Source organism: Diplotaxodon limnothrissa, linkage group LG6, assembly GCF_057381915.1.
Source record: "Diplotaxodon limnothrissa isolate DT_005_m linkage group LG6, D_limnothrissa_male_GT1.1, whole genome shotgun sequence".
Lineage (NCBI taxonomy): Eukaryota > Metazoa > Chordata > Actinopteri > Cichliformes > Cichlidae > Diplotaxodon > Diplotaxodon limnothrissa.
The window spans coordinates 33,675,518-33,694,580 of NC_140601.1; the positions used below are offsets into that span (position 1 = coordinate 33,675,518).

Below are 19,063 nucleotides of genomic sequence, written 5' to 3' on the forward strand. Positions count from 1 at the left end.
CTGATTATGTGAAGTGTGTGAGTACTTCTTTCACCACTAAGTGGCACAAGTCATCCATTTAAAAATTTTTAAATCGCTTTCATCGGAAGACCAACTAATAATGTCCACTGCCCTCTGTGATGATAGTCTAGGCTTTCCTACTGTGTGTGTAATATTCTAACAATAGTTCATTTTAAGTTTCTGTTTTGATGAACAGAAACCAAGATGTGGAGACTTCCTGCTGATCACACTCTGCAAGAAGTTGTTTAAATGGCTTAAGAAGTAGAGAAGAAGAGAGATGAAAATGAAAAATAAATATAGATTACGTACATAAATCTATGTGTTTTAGAAGAAAAGAGTAGAAAAAAGCTCCTTCGCCTATGATCACGGTTATGAGTCTTGCATAGAGAAGTATCTATGCAAATGATTGTGATGACAAGTATGCTTGTAATGCAGTATCGTAATCAAGGGGATGGACACAAGCCTTCACAGTATTTTTTATTGCTTAGAATTAATTATCTGCACTGAAATTGTGCAAAACCACAAATTAAATTAAATTAAATTAAAGTAGCAACATAAGTATAAAGTGAGCAAAGTAGCAAAACCACATTCTGAGCACACCTGTTTGACAAAGAGAAGAATAATTGTGACTCTAAACACTGCGACCTCACTCCTATGTAGTAATTTTTTAAGTTTCTGGGATATTCAGTCCCTGTGCCAGCTAGCTTATCCACCACTAAAACATCCACTCAGTCCATCATGCCAACACAGCAACCAGCACCTTAGCAGTCTGAGCTTGAGCCAGTGGGTCCGGTTCCACCAGGATGTGTTGGACCCAGAGGAGCCAGCACCTGGTTTTCCTAGGCACCTAGAACCAGCACTCAAGGCTTCCATGTTGCAGGAGGCCAAGTCTCTTTGATGGCAGGCTTTGAAGGCTTTCTCTTTTGCCAGCCATCTCTGTCACTGGCCTCCAGATCTACTTTGTCTCTCCCACTGGCCTCGTGGCTGACCTCCAGACTTCCTTTGTCTGCAGCTACTGGTCTCACCCCTGAGTTTTGCACTGCGGCCTGGGCAGCCTCTTCTAGTTGCCGCGCTGGCCGCCTGAACATTTTGTATTGAAGGACTGAGTATTTCTTGCTGTTTTATTGTGTTTCAAACCTGTGTCTTGTTTTATGGCCAAGGAGAGCTCCAGGACAATTTTTGTTTTGTTTTGTTTCTGGACTCTGGCTTTTCCTTCAGTCCTGCCACTGCACCATGGTAACTTGTGCTCTTAACCTTCAAAGTGGATCTTGCACATAAATCCAAAATGATTTTAACACAATCTAACATTAGCGAATATTTGTTCAGTTATTGTCCTGTTTTATGATATTAGGCTGTAGTCCCCCTCAGTCAAAGGAAAATAAAATGCTATGTTACATTTACCAACTTCATAGGAACTGTTTTTAGTGTAAACCTCAGAATAATACTCACACAAATAATTCACAAGAAAAAAGTCAGTTTATTTACTACCAGTCTAATCAGTCTAAATGACAAGAGTTTCCACATTAAAAATGCAATTGTGCAAGGACTAAAAAAATTGCTCAAAATGCAGAAGTGAAAGTCTTCTGCATCTATAACTTCTATGGGCGTCATTTATTCACAGGATTTCCTCTTAAGTTTTTATTTCTATGAAGCAAAGCAAAGATGTGGAGCTTTCAAAACCTGCTGTTGACCATCTGCAGTGAGTTATTTTAATGAGTACATTAGTAAAAAAGATGAAGACTAAAGATAAATCTAGACTAATTGTGTACTTAAATACTACTCCTGATTTTTTCTTTTCTTTACAGAGCAGTAACAATACTAGCTTGAATGCCTAAATGGAAAAAACAAAAAAAACAAAACAATGATCTTTATATTTTCTTTACGTTACAGTTGTTCTGAGGTGTGTGACCAGTGCAGTAGGGGTGATCCATGTGACTGGATATGTGGGGAGTATAGTTAAAGTTTCCTGTTCCTATGATGAAGGTTATGAGTCTTATGAGAAGTACTTGTGTAAGAACGACTGTGGTGACAGTGATGTTCTTATTACAACATCGGAATCATGGAAAAATAAATACAGGATCAATGATGACAAAACAGCACGAATCTTCACAACAACCATCTCTGATCTTCATTCTGAGGATGCTGGGAAATACTGGTGTGGAGTGACCATAACTGGAAAAGATATCTACACTGAAGTTGAGCTGAAATTAGTGCCAGGTAAACAGAGACTTCCAAAAAATGAATTATAGTTGAGTAAAATTCATATATAGAAGATGTTCATGATTGTAGAGCTTAAAGGTGAGAACAGATAAAATGTAACTGGTAAACAATTACTTGACTTTACTTAATTTTATTTATATAGTGCTAGGTCACAAAAACCAGTCTCCTCAAGGTACTTTACATTGTATAGTAAAGACTAGGGATGGGTATCGTAACCCGGTTCTTGTTGAGAACCGGTTCCCACTGTTTCAATTCCTTGGAATTGTTTGCCATTTTTGCAAACGATTCCCTTATCGATTCCAGTCGCCCCGAATGACGTCACCACGTTGCAGAACGCCATTTACCTGGCAGGAAACACGGCGCCTAAATGGCTCAAACGCTCAAAAGTTTGGTTATATTTCATGAGAACGGATGGTCTGGCTGGCTCAGATGCTGGCAGTTGTCGCTGCAGTCTACCGGTAGCGTCTCCTTTCAGGCCAGGATAGACGAATGTCACCGAGCAGTGACTAAGTTTGTGGTAAAAGGCTTGCACCCATTTGCCACAGCAGATGATTTTCGGTAAGTGAATGTGTTTAATTGTAGGCAGGGACATTACTGGATATTCTTGTGTAATTGCTACTGAATAATTTATGTTATACTTTATTATTGCTACAGAAGAATATTTATTTTATTATTTTACATTTACAATTTTTTTTCCTGGGGACCCTGTGACACCACATTGAAGAGCCGTAGGCTGTGGATCTCTTAAGATCTCACTGTCGGGTTTGTAAGGCCATGTTACTCCTATCTTGTTCAAAGAGAAGATATAAAACAAAGTTCTAAGCTATTCGACCTTAGTGTTCTCCTTTTTTAAAGAGAATCGATAAAGAATCGAATCGTTAAACAGAATCGAAAATGGAATCGGAATCGTGAAAATCTTATCAATACCCATCCCTAGTAAAGACATTATGTCTTTATGACATTCCTACAGTTTAACTAATTATTAAGATCTATCATTGATAGAGCTGGGTATCAGATATAGCAATTATGTTTGGTTTGTTTAAAATGTACTTGTTGCAGCATGTTGAATATAAAATATCATATCTCTATTCTCTATTCTTTTCTTTTCTGATGCTCTTTACCTTCTTGACAGACAGATGCTGTGACACTGTGACTACAGTCCAAAGTTATGAGGGATACTCTGAGTCCATCAGTTGTCCATATGACTCTCAGTATCAGAACAACTTCAAGTACATCTGCAGAGGAAACCTGCCCTCCACATGTCTGCAGCAGGCACTAATCACCTCTAACAACAGAGAAAATCGACGATTCAGACTTGATGATGAAAAAATGTTAAGAAAGTTTACAGTGGCCATTAGCAATTTGACTCAAAGTGATTCAGGGTCATACCTCTGTGGTGTCCAAAGAAACTCTGACCTGGATGTTTTCTCTGCTGTTGAGCTGAAGGTCAAAGGTGTGAGGTTATAATTACATAATTACACTAACAAAAAGGAAATAATTTCTTCTAAAAGGCTCTCTAAGAAACTCTTTAAATTATTTGTCTCTTTCAATCTGGCAGAGTGGTGCTGCGTCAAGTCAACTAAAGTAACAGGTACTGCAGGGCATCCATTAACTCTGCAGTGCCCTTATCCTTCACAAAATCAAAATAACAGGAAGTTCCTCTGTAAAGGAGACCACCGCAACAGCTGCAGAGACATGGCGATGATTGAAAGCAGACTCACACTACGAGATGATATTTATTCCAACTCTTTCTCAGTGACGATCACAAAGATACAAGCGGATGATGCTGGGACATACTGGTGTGGGTCAGACTCACAATGGAGAGTTGGAAACCATGTTAAGATTCAGCTGTCAGTTGGTGAGATGAATACTTGTGTACACAAAAATAAAATGGCCAGAGCTGTAAGTAACATCCTTTTTTGCAGCCCAGTGTGTAAATATAGACTGTGCATGGTGGTTCAGTTTTTTTGTAGTGCCAAACATAGAACAAGAGGTTGGTGCAGTCCAGCAACTTAACACAACCAGAGTGAACTACTTTTTAGAAGTCATATTTTTACCCTAACACCAAACTATCATTTGAAGTTTTTAATCTTTATGTAGCTTATTTGTTAAAAAATTTTCTAAGATTATCTGGTTAATAAAAGTTTACAAACACTCCAATGCCATTTCTGATTCTGTACTTAGTTATATGAGCTAAAAGTGAATGCTGGAGGTTAAAGGTAATTATTAAAGTTCATAGAGCAGAGAGGGAAAAAAACAGGAAAACCAAATATTTATATTCTGTATTTAAATCATTTTAATCAGTGTTCCACTAAACTATATATCTAAATATAAAACCATAGATGTTAAGTGGTCTACTGACTATTTTAATGTATAAATTGACAAACAAAGAATCTGATTTCAGGTAAGTGAATAGTTTAAGAGTGAAAGCCAATCTGGATCTCTCTGAAACTGTTCACTCAATTTAAAATAGATTATTGTATTATGATGAAGTTTCTAAGAACATTGAAAGTCTTTTTCTTCAACAGTGTCTCCACAGCACACCAGCACTGTACCTTCCACAATGGAAATTCCAGGAAAAACTACAACACACAATAAAACTACAACTCAAAATAGACCTAATAAAGGTACAGTGTATACAATGTGTCTTTTAGTGTGTGCTGTACTGTTGATCAGTTATGTGAGATAGCTTATGGAGAGATAACGTACTTTATGGTTACAATTGGAAATAGTTATAGTTTTTTGAGTACAGTTTCAGCAAGTCCCCTGGGAGTGAATGTAGACCATGGTAAAATGAGTGTCAAAACAGCAGAGGGTCTATGTTTTATTAATAGATTAAAAAAAATAGATATAAAAAGAAAACTACCATCTGAGCCCACAGTTCAACTTGTCTTAGTGTAAAAAGGAAGTCTGTACTTTTACTGGGTTCTGTTTTGGTTTCTGCTTTTCAGATGCAGGGCAGTATGTGGTTTATGCTGTGCCCGCTGTGCTGCTGCTACTGATATGTGCCCTCGTGGTTACAGTTTATCAATGCAAACATCAGAAAGTAAAAGGTATATTTTATGGGCAAATGTACTCAAATGTGCATGCAAAAAGAACACAACCATGTTTTATGCTGTGTGTTTTCAGACGGTAAAGCTGTCATGAACAGAAATGCAGAGAACGAAGAAGGTTTAGAGGAAGTGACGGCTGGTGCAGAAAATAACGTAAGGAAACTAAAGTCCAAAGCCTTAACAGTGTGCTCTATCTATGACAAGTCTCACTATGTACAAACAAGCAATGTTTTATTTTTCTTAAATGAGTTCAGTACAGTACTGTGCAAACGTCTTGAGCTATCCCTCATTTCTTGTAATTTTTGAAAGTTCTTCGGGCTTTCTGAATCTTAAAAGTCTTTATGAAATCTTCCTCAGACACTGGCCGCTTTTTCCCTCCTTCTCAGTCCAATCCCTTTATCTGACTATTTTCACAGTAAATGTTTTTAATATTATCGTTAAGCCACCTAACATTGACCCGTGAATCACAGACAGTGTTGGGAAGGTTACTTTTAAAATGTATTCCATTACAGAATACAGAATGCATGCCCCAAAATGTATTCTGTAACGTATTCCGTTACGTTACTCAATGACAGTAACGTATTCTGAATACTTTGGATTACTTAATATATTATCATGCTTTTTACAACAACGTGAATGTACTATTGCTGTGTGATTTATTACTATTACTGAAGGTCCGCGACTCCGAACTGTAGTAAAGGGACCCCTGACTAATACAGCGGGGTCCCTGTTGGCTCGTAGCCGAAAAATAGCTTTACTTTGTTGTGTGAGTCAACTCTGCTTGCCAGAGACAGAGAGAGGTGTCGAAAGGCTGCTCCAACGGAACTTATTGTTTTCGGAGGAAAACACGAACACGGTGTACAGTCGAGTCTTAATAGCTTACTTACAACTGGGCTCGTCAGGCACTCTTCTCGGCTGAAGTGGTTATTATTATATTTACATGCTTCCAGCTGCCGTTTTTCCTCGATGACAACTCGTACCTTTCCACTCCCCTTTTTCTCCCTCCTCGCGCTCACAGACACATAATGTGTATGGCAGTCCATTCTCCCTGCAACACGGACTACACTGCCCATGATGCTACATTCTTTAGAGCTATGCTTGTAGCATTCTGCCTGTTAGCTTAGCACAACAACAACGAAAAGGCGCTCTCTCACCCAGGAAACACACAGTCGCAGAGAGAGAGAGAGCGTCGCCCTGTAACCATGGCAACCGTAACGCTGCCGCCTGGAACAACAGAACGTAGCTGTCAAACAAAACCCAAACAGTCCTGACCCGCAACAATATCAAACAGGAAAGTACCGCAGTGTAATCCATTTATTTCAACAAAGTAACTGTATTCTGAATACCACCTTTTTAAACGGTAACTGTAATGGAATACAGTTACTCATATTTTGTATTTTAAATACGTAACGGTGGTACATGTATTCCGTTACTCCCCAACACTGATCACAGAAGCATAAAAAATGCATCAAACTCATGGGGTGAGCCTGTCAAGAAGTCATTCTCAATCGAAGGAAACAGAAAAGGCAGAGGTATGCCAAATTATCCAAGAACTGGACTGACAATTAGTGACTATAAGTCTTATGGGATGATAAATTTTATAAGAAAATTATGAATGTGTTTCAAACTGTCATCAGTAGGTGCAGGGGAGGTACGGAGAGAACAGTACAACAGTACTCTCTGTTGTTGTTTGGGGCTGAATTCAAACAAGTGGTCTTTGGGATCTTATTAACATTGATGGAATTATGAACACAGAAAATCACCATCAGATTTTGATCTATCGTTCAATACCATCTGGAAATAATTCTAACAAAAGGTCATTTGTCATCATCATCATCATCAACTTTATTTATAAAGCACTTTAAAACAACCACAGCTGACACAAAGTGCTGTACATTGGAACTGTAAAATAAAATTACATGAGATATAAATAAAAAACAAATAAAAGAAGAGTGAAATCATTAATTAAATAACTACTGCATTAAAAAAAGAAACTAAGTCTCACTGAGGTTAAAAGCCAAGGAATAAAAGTGGGTTTTAAGACGTGATTTAAAAGTGGACAGTGAAGGGGCCTCTCTAACATGCATGGGCAAATTATTCCATAATTTTGGAGCCACAATAGAGAAGGCCCTGTCCCCTCTGAGCTTCCTCCTGGATCTCGGTACCTCCAGGAGCAGCTGGTCAGCTGACCTGAGAGACCGACAGGGTATGTGGGGATGAAGAAGCTCAGAGAGGTAAGGCGGGGCAAGACTGTGTAGGCATTTAAAAACAAACATAAGAATTTTAAAATTAACTCTAAAAGACACAGGCAGCCAGTGCAGAGAGGCCAGCACGGGGGTTATATGCTCTCTTTTTCGAGTTCCTGTTAGGAGTCGTGCAGCCGCATTTTGAACCAGCTGCAGACGTGAGAGCAATGACTGACTGACCCCCACATAAAGTGAGTTACAGTAGTCCAGGCGGGAAGAAATAAAAGCATGGATCACTGTTTCAAGGTGCTGCCTCGAAAGAAAAGATTTTAGTCTTGCCAGTCGCCTTAAATGATAAAAACTGGACTTCACCACTGCTCTGATTTGGTTGTCCAATTTAAAATCACTGTCCAACTTAAAACCAAGGTCAGTAACGACAGATTTAAAATAGACTTCCAGGGATCCTAAAACAACAGAGGAGGACTCACAGGGACCACTGGGTCCAAACACCAACACTTCTGTTTTCTTTTTATTAAAATTTAAAAAGTTTCGAGCCAACCAAGCTTTAATGTCATCTAGACATGTCAAGAGAGGTTTTAGCATGATAATGATCCCAATCCCAACAATGATCAGGTAGAGTTTCACGATATACCAAATCAGCTTTTATTATTCATGGTTTTTGTTATTTTACTGATAGCAAACTGATGTTTGAATCTTTCATTCAGATTCATCCACAATGTTACTATCCATCCATCCATCCATCCATCTTCATCCGCTTTGTCCAGGGCCGGGTCGCGGGGGCAGCAGCCTAAGCAAAGAGGCCCAGACCTCCCTCTCCCCAGCCACCTCCTCCGGGGGAATACCAAGGCGTTCCCAGGCCAGCCGAGAGATATAATCTCTCCAGCGTGTCCTGGGTCTGCCCCGGGGCCTCCTCCCGGTGGGACATGCCTGGAACACCTCACCCAGGAGGCGCCCAGCGGGCATCCTTGTCAGATGCCCGAACCACCTCAGCTGGCTCCTTTCGATGTGGAGCAGCAGCTGCTCTACTCTGAGCCCCTCCCGGATGGCCGAACTTCTCACCCTATCTCTAAGGGAGAGGCCAGCCACCCTTCGGAGGAAGCTCATTTCTGCCGCTTGTATCCGCGATCTCGTTCTTTCGGTCACTACCCACAGCTCGTGGCCATAGGTGAGGGTAGGGACGTAGATCGACCGGTAAATTGAGAGCTTCGCTTTTACACTCAGCTCCCTCTTCACCACGACGGACCGGTGCAGCGTCCGCATTACTGCAGCTGCAGCCCCAATCCGTCTGTCGATCTCCGGCTTCCTTCTCCCATCACTCGCGAACAAGACCCCGAGATACTTGAACTCCTCCACTTGGGGCAGGAACTCATCCCCGACCCGGAGTGGGCACTCCACCCTTTTCCGGCTGAGAACCATGGCCTCAGATTTGGAGGTGCTGATCCTCATTCCCGCTGCTTCACACTCGGCTGCGAACCGTTCCAGTGCGAGCTGGAGGCCCTCACCCGATGAAGCCAACAGAACCACATCATCTGCAAAAATCAGAGATGAGATTCTGAGGCCACCAAAGCGAAAGCCCTCCTCCACTTGGCTGCGCCTAGAAATCCTGTCCATAAAAATTATGAACAGAACCGGAGACAAAGGGCAGCCCTGGCGGAGCCCATCACCCACCGGGAACGAGTCCGACTTATTGCCAGCAATGCGAACCAAGCTCTTGCAACGGTTGTATAGGGATCGAATGGCCCATAGCAATGGGCCAGACACCCCATATTCCCGCAACACCTCCCACAGGACACCCCGAGGGACACGGTCGAATGCCTTCTCCAAGTCCACAAAACACATGTAGACTGGTTGGGCAAACTCCCATGCACCCTCAAGTATCCTGGAGAGGATAAAGAGCTGGTCCAGTGTTCCGCGACCTGGACGAAAACCGCATTGTTCCTCCTGTATCCGAGGTTCGACTAACGGACGAACTCTCCTTTCCAGCACCCTGGCATAGACTTTCCCAGGGAGGCTGAGGAGTGTGATCCCCCCTGTAGTTGGAACACACCCTCCGGTCCCACAATGTTACTATTCAGTACTAATATATGATAAAATGAGGAAGTTATCACATTCAAAATCACCATCATCACTTAAACGCTTTTCGATCTGTTCTTCATTACCATAAAGAAACCGCATGATAGTGATTAGATGACACAAAACTTTGATGCTCATCTTGAAATTGTGGCAGGAATTCTCAAAATGTACGATGGCTGAGTGCCAATTAACCCACATAGACAGATTGGACAAACTTAGTGAGTGAGTAAGCGAACAACCAGTGATCAGCAATACTTAACAGTTTTAGGGAGATATAATTAGCTAAGATGTTAAAACAGAAGAGGGAAAAAAAGAGAAGTTCTCCCTTGGTTGGTTTTGCACTTCTGTAGTGTGAAATTAACCATTGACTAAAGAAATATAGCGCATTCGCTCATTGAAGTATTTGGGGGTAGCATGAAATGTTATTGAGGACAGCCACTGGCCCACAGGCTACACTTAGAGAGCCGAACTTTACACTGTCTATGTGGTTTAGCTTACAATGTGTGAAAAGCATCTAATTTGAGATTTTTAAAATTCTTTTGACCTTAAAACTAAACTATGTAATTTATTTGCAGCAATATTTGAAGCATCATCTGTTTTTGTAATTTTTCTATCAGAATTCAAATTGTTAAAAAATGTTTGCTTTAAAAAATGACATAACATCATGTGTTGTTCATTGGTCTCTGAATAGATCTACGGAAATGAAGAAGTTGTGAGGTACAAACAACAGAGTGCCTGTAACAACTATGACGATGCAGGTGAAGATGAACCAGACTATGAAAACTTCACAACATCTGAAGAAGTTTACTGTAATGAAAATTTCCACAGAAGATAAACAGAGTATGCATTTCATGTCAAAATGTGGGTTTCACCTATACAGATTTTAACTTGTTTGATTTCTCTTTAACTGTTGAACAACAAATTTTAATGAACAGCCTTCTCTTTGTCACACTGAAAAGCTCTTTATGCGTGTGTAGCTTGACTTGTTTTTATAGCTTAATTTTTATTGTTTAGTGTTTTTTCTGACGTTGTGGAAAAACTCAAACTAAATTACTAAGATGAGAGCAAAGTAAATAAATAGCAAGCAAAATGAAATCTAATGTTGTTTCATATAGTAATAAGTTCAACAATATGTTTAACTGTTTCTGCCTTATTTGAGCTGCAACATTGTTACATTCTGGTCATTCAAAGTATTTGGATTTAAATAGAGCAGTAAAACATAAAAGGTTACAGTTTGGAGTTTTCATTTTATGATGCTTTTTTCTGTTTGTTGCAAATGGAGCTGGATAATGGATACGATTTTACAGAAAAAAAAAGCAAACAATCAGGGTGCAATTCTTCATAAGATGTCATATAACTGTCCAATGAGGGCAAAAGAGTAGTAGGTTTTTTTTCCTTCAGACAAGCCAGAAACCACTTCAAAAAACAGTTTTAGTGTCACTGCTTAGTGTGTCACACTGAGCCCTCTGCTGGTGCTGTTTTAGCTTAACACCAAATACAGTAATTGTGTTGCAGAAATTGAGACAAGATTTCAGATTGCATAACTTGTTAACAGGTATTAAGATTCGTGCATATTTATTGAAAAACTTTAATTTTTATGTTTTGATATTCTTAGAAATGCCATACTTAATGTTATAACCTTTTTTAATCACTAATTACAGTTAAACACACTAAACATAGGATTTGATGGATCACATCAAATAATAGGTTATGGACCTTTTAGTAAGAGCAAAAATAACTTTATTCTATATTCTTGCGTGAACATTTTGGACTTTCCAGACAGAAACAAACATGACAAAAATAAACATGTTCCTCTTTTTCGATAAATCTTTCCATGAAATTCGGAAATGGCAGTCGTGGTAAGCACATCACAAGGGAGACTGAAGACTTTAAAATGGAAAAATAAAAGCACAGTTTTCACGCTACATTCAGATGTGTCAAGTTGCTAAAAGAATCAGAATCAGAAACTTTATTGTCATTGTCATGAGAACAACGAAATTAAGAATGGGGAAAGTCACCTAAAATTTATCAATGAACAAATCTGTTGTGGTTTGTGCTCACTGCATAAAAACAGAAAGCTAAATATAATTCCAAATGGATGCAGTATGACAGGCAGACACTGATAATAACCTATCTGAGAGGGACTGAATAATCTCTGTATTCATGAAAATGTTGATCACATGTGTAATATTCAGTCATACACACTGACTTAAGCTATCAGCCAATGCTATCACCCATGCAGATCAAACTCACACCTGTTGCTACACAACAGACGAATAAAATAGTAGAATTTTACTCACCAAAACTTAAACACAGACTTCCTGAGCAACTGTGCTCCAACACCAAAAACACAGTCAAGACATCTGTTTTGGTGTCACCACACCTGTCACACCCATCAACTCCAACTGGTATTTAGTGTGTGTTTGTGTGTGCGTGAGAGGGAGAGAGAGAGAAAATGGATTGATGTATTTTTCAACTACTTATACTTAAGAAGTTACTTTATCAATAATAGAAAAATAAACGAATAGTCTGTCAATCTCTACTTAGTAATTTTGAAACATATGAAAACTGTTAACAGCCAGTTTTATTTTTTCTTTCCAAGCTATTGCGACAAAATGGCTTAAGTGGCTTCATTGTATGGGTTTGCTTGACTCAGTAATTGACAGTTTGTGTTTACGGGTATGTTAAGAAAGTTTGCGACATTGGTGCATTGTAAAGTGCTGCAGCGAAGTTCATAGTTGCAGCATTTATTTTTGTATTTTCATAACTTTAAACTTAAAACTGATCAATTTTACTACATTAGTATCATCTGATAGGACTAGTTAGCTGCTTTACCAAATACAGGGACAGTTGTATTTGTACAAATTCCTGGCTTATTGACCAAACAGTAACTAAGAAATTAATTAAAAGAGAACAAAAATCAGCAGATAAGTTTTTAATTACAAAAGAAAATTGCTGGTTTTATATTAATGAATAAGTTATAATAATACGATATAACACTCAGAGCTTTTAGCCAGTGATGTTAGTTTTGATTATATAAGCAAAGTTTTATAAATACATTTAAATATTTTTATTTAGCACAAGACTTTAAACTGAACAGTGCTATTTATGAGACGTGTTCACCATAAGGTGGCACATGTCAGCCATTTTACACGTTTTAAAATACGCAGCCACCTAATAATGTGTAGTCCCCTCTGTGCTGATAGGCTTCCCCACTGCATGCAAAATATTTCTTAGTATTAAGAGTACTTCCTGTCAAGTTTCTGTTTTGATGAGCCAAAGCGAAGATGTGGAGACTTCGAAACCTGCTCTTCACCCTCTGCAGTAAGTTGTTTAAAGAGCTAAAAAAAAAACATAACACACCCTTTATTGGACTTAGGAATTGTATTATTATTCATGAATGTTGACATGAAAAAATAAACAATTATATAATTTTTTTATAATTTCTTTACTTTACAGTTGCTCTGGGATGTGTGACCAGTGCAGGAGGGGTGATACTTGTGACTGGATATGTGGGGGGGAAGGTAAATGTTTCCTGCACTTATGGTCACGGTTATGAGTCTTATGAGAAGTACCTGTGTAAGGATGTCTGTGGTGACAATGATGTTCTTATTACAACATCACAACAAAAAAACCCCAAATACTCAGCCTGTGATGACAAAAAGGCACGAACCTTCACAGTGACCGTCTCTGATCTTACATCTGAGGACGCTGGGAAATACTGGTGTGGAGTGACCAGAACAGGACAAGATATCTACACTGAAGTGAAGCTGAAATTAGCACCAGGTAAATAAAGCATTCCAAATTTGTAGTCAAGAAAAAAATCACATATAAAAGACATATATACATACATATAAATGTACAGTAAATCAAAACATAACTGGTAAAGGATTACAGTGGTCTCTCGCTATAATGCGGTTCACCTTTCACGGCCTCTCTGTTTCACTGATTTTTTTTTGTGCAATTTTGCATGCTTGTTTTTTGGGGGGGACTTTTTTACAGCGCATTGTGTTCTGCGCCCTGATCGGCTGTAGACCATTGTCAATCAGCCTCCTTCACGCCGTGTCTTCTGCACAGTGCAGAATGTGTCCAGCTTGTCAAATTTACATAAATCTTCGATCCCTAGCAGTGTGACTCTGAAGTGCTGTACTGTATATTTGTAAGTTTTCTCCCCCACAAACACAATAATGTCGATGAAACGTTTTGCACAGTCAAAGGCACCTACGGTAGCACCTAAGAGGCAGAGGAAGATGCTAACCATTGCACAAAAAGTTGGACTTCTGGACATGCTAAAGAAGTTAGAAGTTACCGTATTTTTCGGACCAGAAGGTGCATTAAGTGAAACAAAACAGTCAGATAAGGCAAACTTTACTCAACTCACTCTTCTTGCTTCCTCTACTTCCGTACCATTGATTCATTAATGTTGCATTCTCTGGCAGCTGCTCTATACTCATGGTCTGGACCTGAAAACAGGGTTTGATCTTTGGTTTCATTCTATAATACTGGACTTATTTTTCTATGAAAATTTGAAGTTTGAGAGTGTTTAAACAAGAGAGAAAAGTGTGAAAATGTTCATGCCTGTCTTAGAAAACTGTCTAAAGTGTGGTTTTACAGCCTTAAAACATCTATGATAATTGTAAAAAAATAAAGCTGGCTACTTTGCGGATTTAACCTATTGCGGGTTATTTTTAGAACGCAACTCCCGTGATAAACGAGGGACCACTGGACTTGCTTTTATAACATGGCTGCACATGACATATGACAGCCTGGATCGATCTTTATTAAGATCCCATAAAGGGAATGAACTGCACATATAAATAGGAAACAGTAATAACCACACATAAAACTAATGGATAGGGCGATGGCTGAGTGCACAAATGTCTGTGAAGGAAAGTTATTACTTTAAACATACAATAAACAATAGGCTCAATATGAAATATTATACCTCTCCTCTGTGGTTATAACACATTTTCTACTGCAATTTATGTTTTTGACAGACAGCTGCTGTAACACTGTGACCATAATCCAAAGTTATGAGGGATATTCAGGGGACATCATTTGTTCGTATGAGCCTCGGTACCAGAACTACTTCAAGTACATCTGCAGAGGAAAGCGGTCCTCCACGTGTCTGCAACAGGCACTAATCACCTCTGACAACAAACAAAATGGTAGAATCAAATTTAATGATGATAAGAGGTCAGGAAAATTCACAATGACCATCACCAGTTTGGCCCAAAGTGATTCAGGAACATACCTCTGTGGTGTCCAAAAAAACTCTGTCCTGGATGTTTTTTCTGCTGTTGAACTGAACGTCAAAGGTGAGAGGTCATAGTCATATCTCATATGTCATTGTTTTGTTTTTGTTTTTTTAAAGGACTCTTTTATATGGTTTGATACTTGATCATCCTTTAATATTTTTTTGTTTTCCAATCTGACAGAGTGGTGCTGTGTCAAGTCAAAAACAACAAGTGGGACTGCAGGATATCCACTAACATTTCAGTGCCCTTATCCTTCACAACATCATGATAATAGCAAGTTTCTCTGCAAAGGAGACCACCGCAACAATTGTACAAATGTGACGAGTCAAAGCAGGTTCACAGTGCAAGATGATGGTTTTTCCCACTTTTTCTTGGTGATGATCGCAGAGCTGGAAACAGCTGATGCTGGGACATACTGGTGTGGGTCAGACTCACAGTGGAGAGTTGAAAACTACACTAAGGTTGAGCTGTCAGTGGGTAAGGTGAACAACCATTTACATGACAGCAAAATTAATAGAGCTGAAAGTTCCATCTTTGTTTGGACCCCACTAAACATGGGACTGTGGTTTATGGTTTAGTTATCTGACATGATCAAATAATTGCAAAACCAGCAGCACCATGCATCACACAATTTGCAAGCAATCTGCCAAAATTAGGACTACTGAGAACACCACTTACTTATACTTAGACATATCACTTCCCAAATCTTTTGCTGGCTTCAGTGTGTGTGTGTGTGTGTGTGTGTGTGTGTGTGTGTGCATGTGTTAAATTTTCTCTTTTTTCAGACGATTCTCTATTTCCCCTAAAAATGGTTATGCCTCTCCAAAAACCATGACATTGGTCACTTAAATCACACCTTTGCACTTCAGCTGGTTGTCTTACCTATACTCACGTATCTAAAAGCACTGAGTTGCTGTTATGTGACTACAACAAAAATTTAGTTATTTTTAGGGGATGTGTGTAGTTTCATGTTTACAATGTAGATAATTCCCCCTGGGATTAAACCAAGTCAATCCGGTCTTTAAGTGATGACATAATGAACCCTGCTTCCAGGACCAAACTACTCTGCATTTATTAAGGCTGTTTTTTTAAACATGTTTTAATGCTTTATATCTTGTTATAGTTAATCTGAACAAGCCCCTAAAAAAAGGTAGTGATCACTGTTGGCCTCTCTCATTTTTACTACTATTCATTTTAGAGCTTTTAGCTTTAAAAGCTCTAAAGCTCTCTCTGAAAAGCCTTTAGTTAATCCAAAATGCTGCAGCAAGAGTATTGACAGGGACTAGAAAGAGAGAGCATATTTCTCCTATATAGGCTTCCCTTCATTGTCTCCCTGTTAAATCCAGAACTGAATTCAAAATCCTGCCCCTGTAATACAAGGTTTTAAATAATCAGGCCCCATCTTATCTTAATGACCTTGTAGTACCATATCACCCTATTAGAGCACTTCGCTCTCGCACTGCAGGCTTACTTGTTGTTCCTAGAGTATTTAAAAGTAGAATGGGAGGGAGACCCTTCAGTTTTCAGGCCCCTCTTCTGTGGAACCAGCTTCCAGTTTGGATTTGGGAGACAGACACTATTTCTACTTCTAAGATTAGGCTTAAAACTTTTCTTTTTTGCTAAAGCATATAGTTAGGGCTTGATCAGGTGACCCTGAATCCTCCTTTAATTATGCTACAATAGACGTAGGCTGCTGGGGGATTTCCATGATACATTAAGCGTTTCCTTTTCAGTCACCTTTCTCACTCAACATGTGTTAATAGACCTCTCTGCTGATTCACACTTGTTATTAATCTCTGTCTCTCTTCCACAGCATGTCTTTATCCTGTCTTCCTCCTCTCACCCCAACCGGTGGCAGCAGATGCCCCCCCCCCCCCCCTAGCCTGGTTCTACTGGAGGTTTCTTCCTGTTAAAAGGGAGTTTTTCCTTCCCACTGTCGCCAAAGTGCTCATAGGGTGTCATATGATTGTTGGTTTTTTTTCTTTGTATCTATTATTGTAGGGTCTAACTTACAATATAAAGCGCCTTGAGGCGACTGTTGTTGTGATTTGGCGCTATATAAATAAAATTGAATTGAATTAAGCTCTTATACCTTACCTTACGTAACTACAGCCCAGCCCATGCAGCAGTATATTAATGACTAACCTCATATTGTGGATGGATTATCTCAGTTGTTCTCCTGACTGAAGTTTGGTCCGTTTACAGCATCCTGCCATGTGATTGCATTTGTCCCTAACCATCGGGAACCCTCATGCTAACGGTTACCGAATGGAAAAAAGTTAGCGTTAATCCTCCAGCTTCACTGTGCTACTGTGTTTATATTATGCTAACCATAGCTGCGTAGCTAGCCACCACGTAGCACATCATTATATACCAGGTAACCTAACTTCAGTAACCCTACAAACGTCAGTACGGTTTAATGTTTTTTTCTTCATTTATAATGGAAGTGATAGCAGAGCTGTACGTTTTAAATCCCTCGGTCAGAGCATTATATATTATGCTTGGGTGGAAACTAGCGAGCTAAATCCCTGCTAACTTCAAACTCCATATAACTTCATAAATTGTGTTTTTATGAATGCCTGGACGTTAAACTGAATTGTTACACCTGGTAGAGCAGCCACACTGATCATTTTATTAAAGATGGAAGAATTTAGACAGTTATTAACTCTCAGTGATGTCCCAGTGTTCCTTAAACCTTGTGACCTGAAGCAGAGTTTGGACCCAGAAACCACTAATAGAATCAGACTTAAAGACCGGATATGCTCTTAAGTGTCAAAACAGCTGTGGAAGTGTGCACCTGTGATCAACAGTTATGTTAAAATACATATTACTTTAATTTAAAAAAGGAACTTTCTATTCTGTTCTGCTGTTTCTGTTTTTCAGAAGCGGTGCACTACGCAGTTTACGCTGTTGTCCCTGTGGTTTTACTAATATGTGTCCTAGTTATTATTTATAAGTACAAATGTTACAACGTGAGAGGTATGCTATAGTTTATATTTACACACATATTCAGACAAAATACTCAAATGTGCATGCAAAAAGAGCTTAAAAAATTCTTACACTGAGTTTTCAGAAACTGAAGCTGTCATGAACAGAAATACACCGAAAGCAGAAGACGTGATAGATGCAGAAGAAGGCGAAGTAAGTCCAAAGCATGAATATATATATACACACACACACACGTGTTTTATAGAGTGGCACAACTTAAATTTTTTAAATGTTATATTTTATATTCTTGTCACAGTGAACACAGTAGCAAGCTGATGTTTGAATAGCTAAAACTGGAATTGGAAATTGTGTTCATTTCTTTGGAAATATGTCTGAAATCTTTAAGCAGTCTGAACTTTAGAACAAGATTATTGGTATTAAACTGAGACATTGACCAGCTAACTGGTTATTAGTCTAATTTGGTTTGGACTAATAAACTTGTTATCTCAGGGACGCCTGAGGAGAGCTTGCACAGAAGGAGTCTTTTAAACTGAAAATGACTTAGTGATCAAAATAAATGTTATAGAGTGGTGTCGACGACTGTGATGTTTAGAACAGAAAAGTGAAAATTTAACAGAAAAGCTCACTCAGCCTGTTTTATGCTTCTTTAGCATAATGTGGCAATAACTGCAAATTAATGGATTTTATAGTCGTGCTATGATGTGTGGGAGTCATCCAGTTTTACAATTTGTAACTTCTGTGGTTCAGTCAATATTTGTCATCTGTAAAACGTCTGCATTTAAAATATTTTTATTATAATTGTTGTAATAAGAGTAGACATTATTATACGAGCCTGTGTATAACCATATACAGCAACCAGATTCTCTGCAGCGTGTGTGGTTCCTTAGCCTCTGATTATTTTCGTTGATTCTTTAGATTTATGGAAATCAAGAATTTGTGGTGACCTTCAAACAGCAAAGTGCCTTGAACCACTTTGATGATCCAGGCGGAGATGAACCAGATTACAAAAACTTCACAACTGAAGAACTATACAGCAATGAAAATTACCATAAAGCTAACAAAAGATAAATATGCACATGTACTTAAACTGTGGGTCTTAAGTGAATACAGATTATCCTGCTTAAATCATCTTTAGCACCAAATTCACAGCAATGTACCGCTGTTGCTCAACATTTTCACTGTCTTGTGATCCAGACTTCTTTATTATTGTTTACACAAAAAATACTCTGAGCATATTTATTGATTAAAAAATAGAATTACATGTTTGTGTCTTATATATTTTTTTCATATATATATATATGTA

The 19,063-nt window shown here is 38.8% G+C and overlaps 2 protein-coding genes across 2 annotated transcripts; both read left to right on the forward strand.

The window, feature by feature from the left end:
• The first annotated feature begins 1,662 nt into the window (after nt 1–1,662).
• On the forward strand, nt 1,663–10,388 carry LOC146630971 (polymeric immunoglobulin receptor-like). Its single transcript, XM_085356635.1, has 8 exons — nt 1,663–1,699; nt 1,891–2,217; nt 3,353–3,673; nt 3,779–4,078; nt 4,749–4,802; nt 5,166–5,273; nt 5,350–5,426; nt 10,245–10,388. The coding sequence occupies exons 1-8, from the start codon at nt 1,663–1,665 to the stop codon at nt 10,386–10,388; spliced, it is 1,368 nt and encodes a 455-aa protein (XP_085212761.1).
• A 2,452-nt stretch (nt 10,389–12,840) lies between these two features.
• LOC146630972 (polymeric immunoglobulin receptor-like) lies at nt 12,841–18,828 on the forward strand. Its single transcript, XM_085356232.1, has 6 exons — nt 12,841–12,877; nt 13,013–13,339; nt 14,551–14,871; nt 17,695–17,790; nt 17,885–17,952; nt 18,676–18,828. Exons 1-6 carry the CDS (start codon nt 12,841–12,843, stop codon nt 18,826–18,828), a joined length of 1,002 nt encoding a protein of 333 aa, XP_085212358.1.
• The last annotated feature ends 235 nt before the right edge of the window (nt 18,829–19,063 follow it).

Excerpts from the sequence above, each read along its gene's own strand:
- LOC146630972 (XM_085356232.1), top strand. The coding sequence starts at position 12,841 with ATGTGGAGACTTCGAAACCTGCTCTTCACCCTCTGCA. Across the intron at positions 17,791-17,884 it reads CAAATGTTACAACGTGAGAG|AAACTGAAGCTGTCATGAAC; the intron begins GTATGCTATAGT and ends CTGAGTTTTCAG. Across the intron at positions 17,953-18,675 it reads TAGATGCAGAAGAAGGCGAA|ATTTATGGAAATCAAGAATT; the intron begins GTAAGTCCAAAG and ends TTGATTCTTTAG.
- LOC146630971 (XM_085356635.1), top strand. The coding sequence starts at position 1,663 with ATGTGGAGCTTTCAAAACCTGCTGTTGACCATCTGCA. Across the intron at positions 4,079-4,748 it reads TAAGATTCAGCTGTCAGTTG|TGTCTCCACAGCACACCAGC; the intron begins GTGAGATGAATA and ends TTTCTTCAACAG. Across the intron at positions 5,427-10,244 it reads CGGCTGGTGCAGAAAATAAC|ATCTACGGAAATGAAGAAGT; the intron begins GTAAGGAAACTA and ends GTCTCTGAATAG.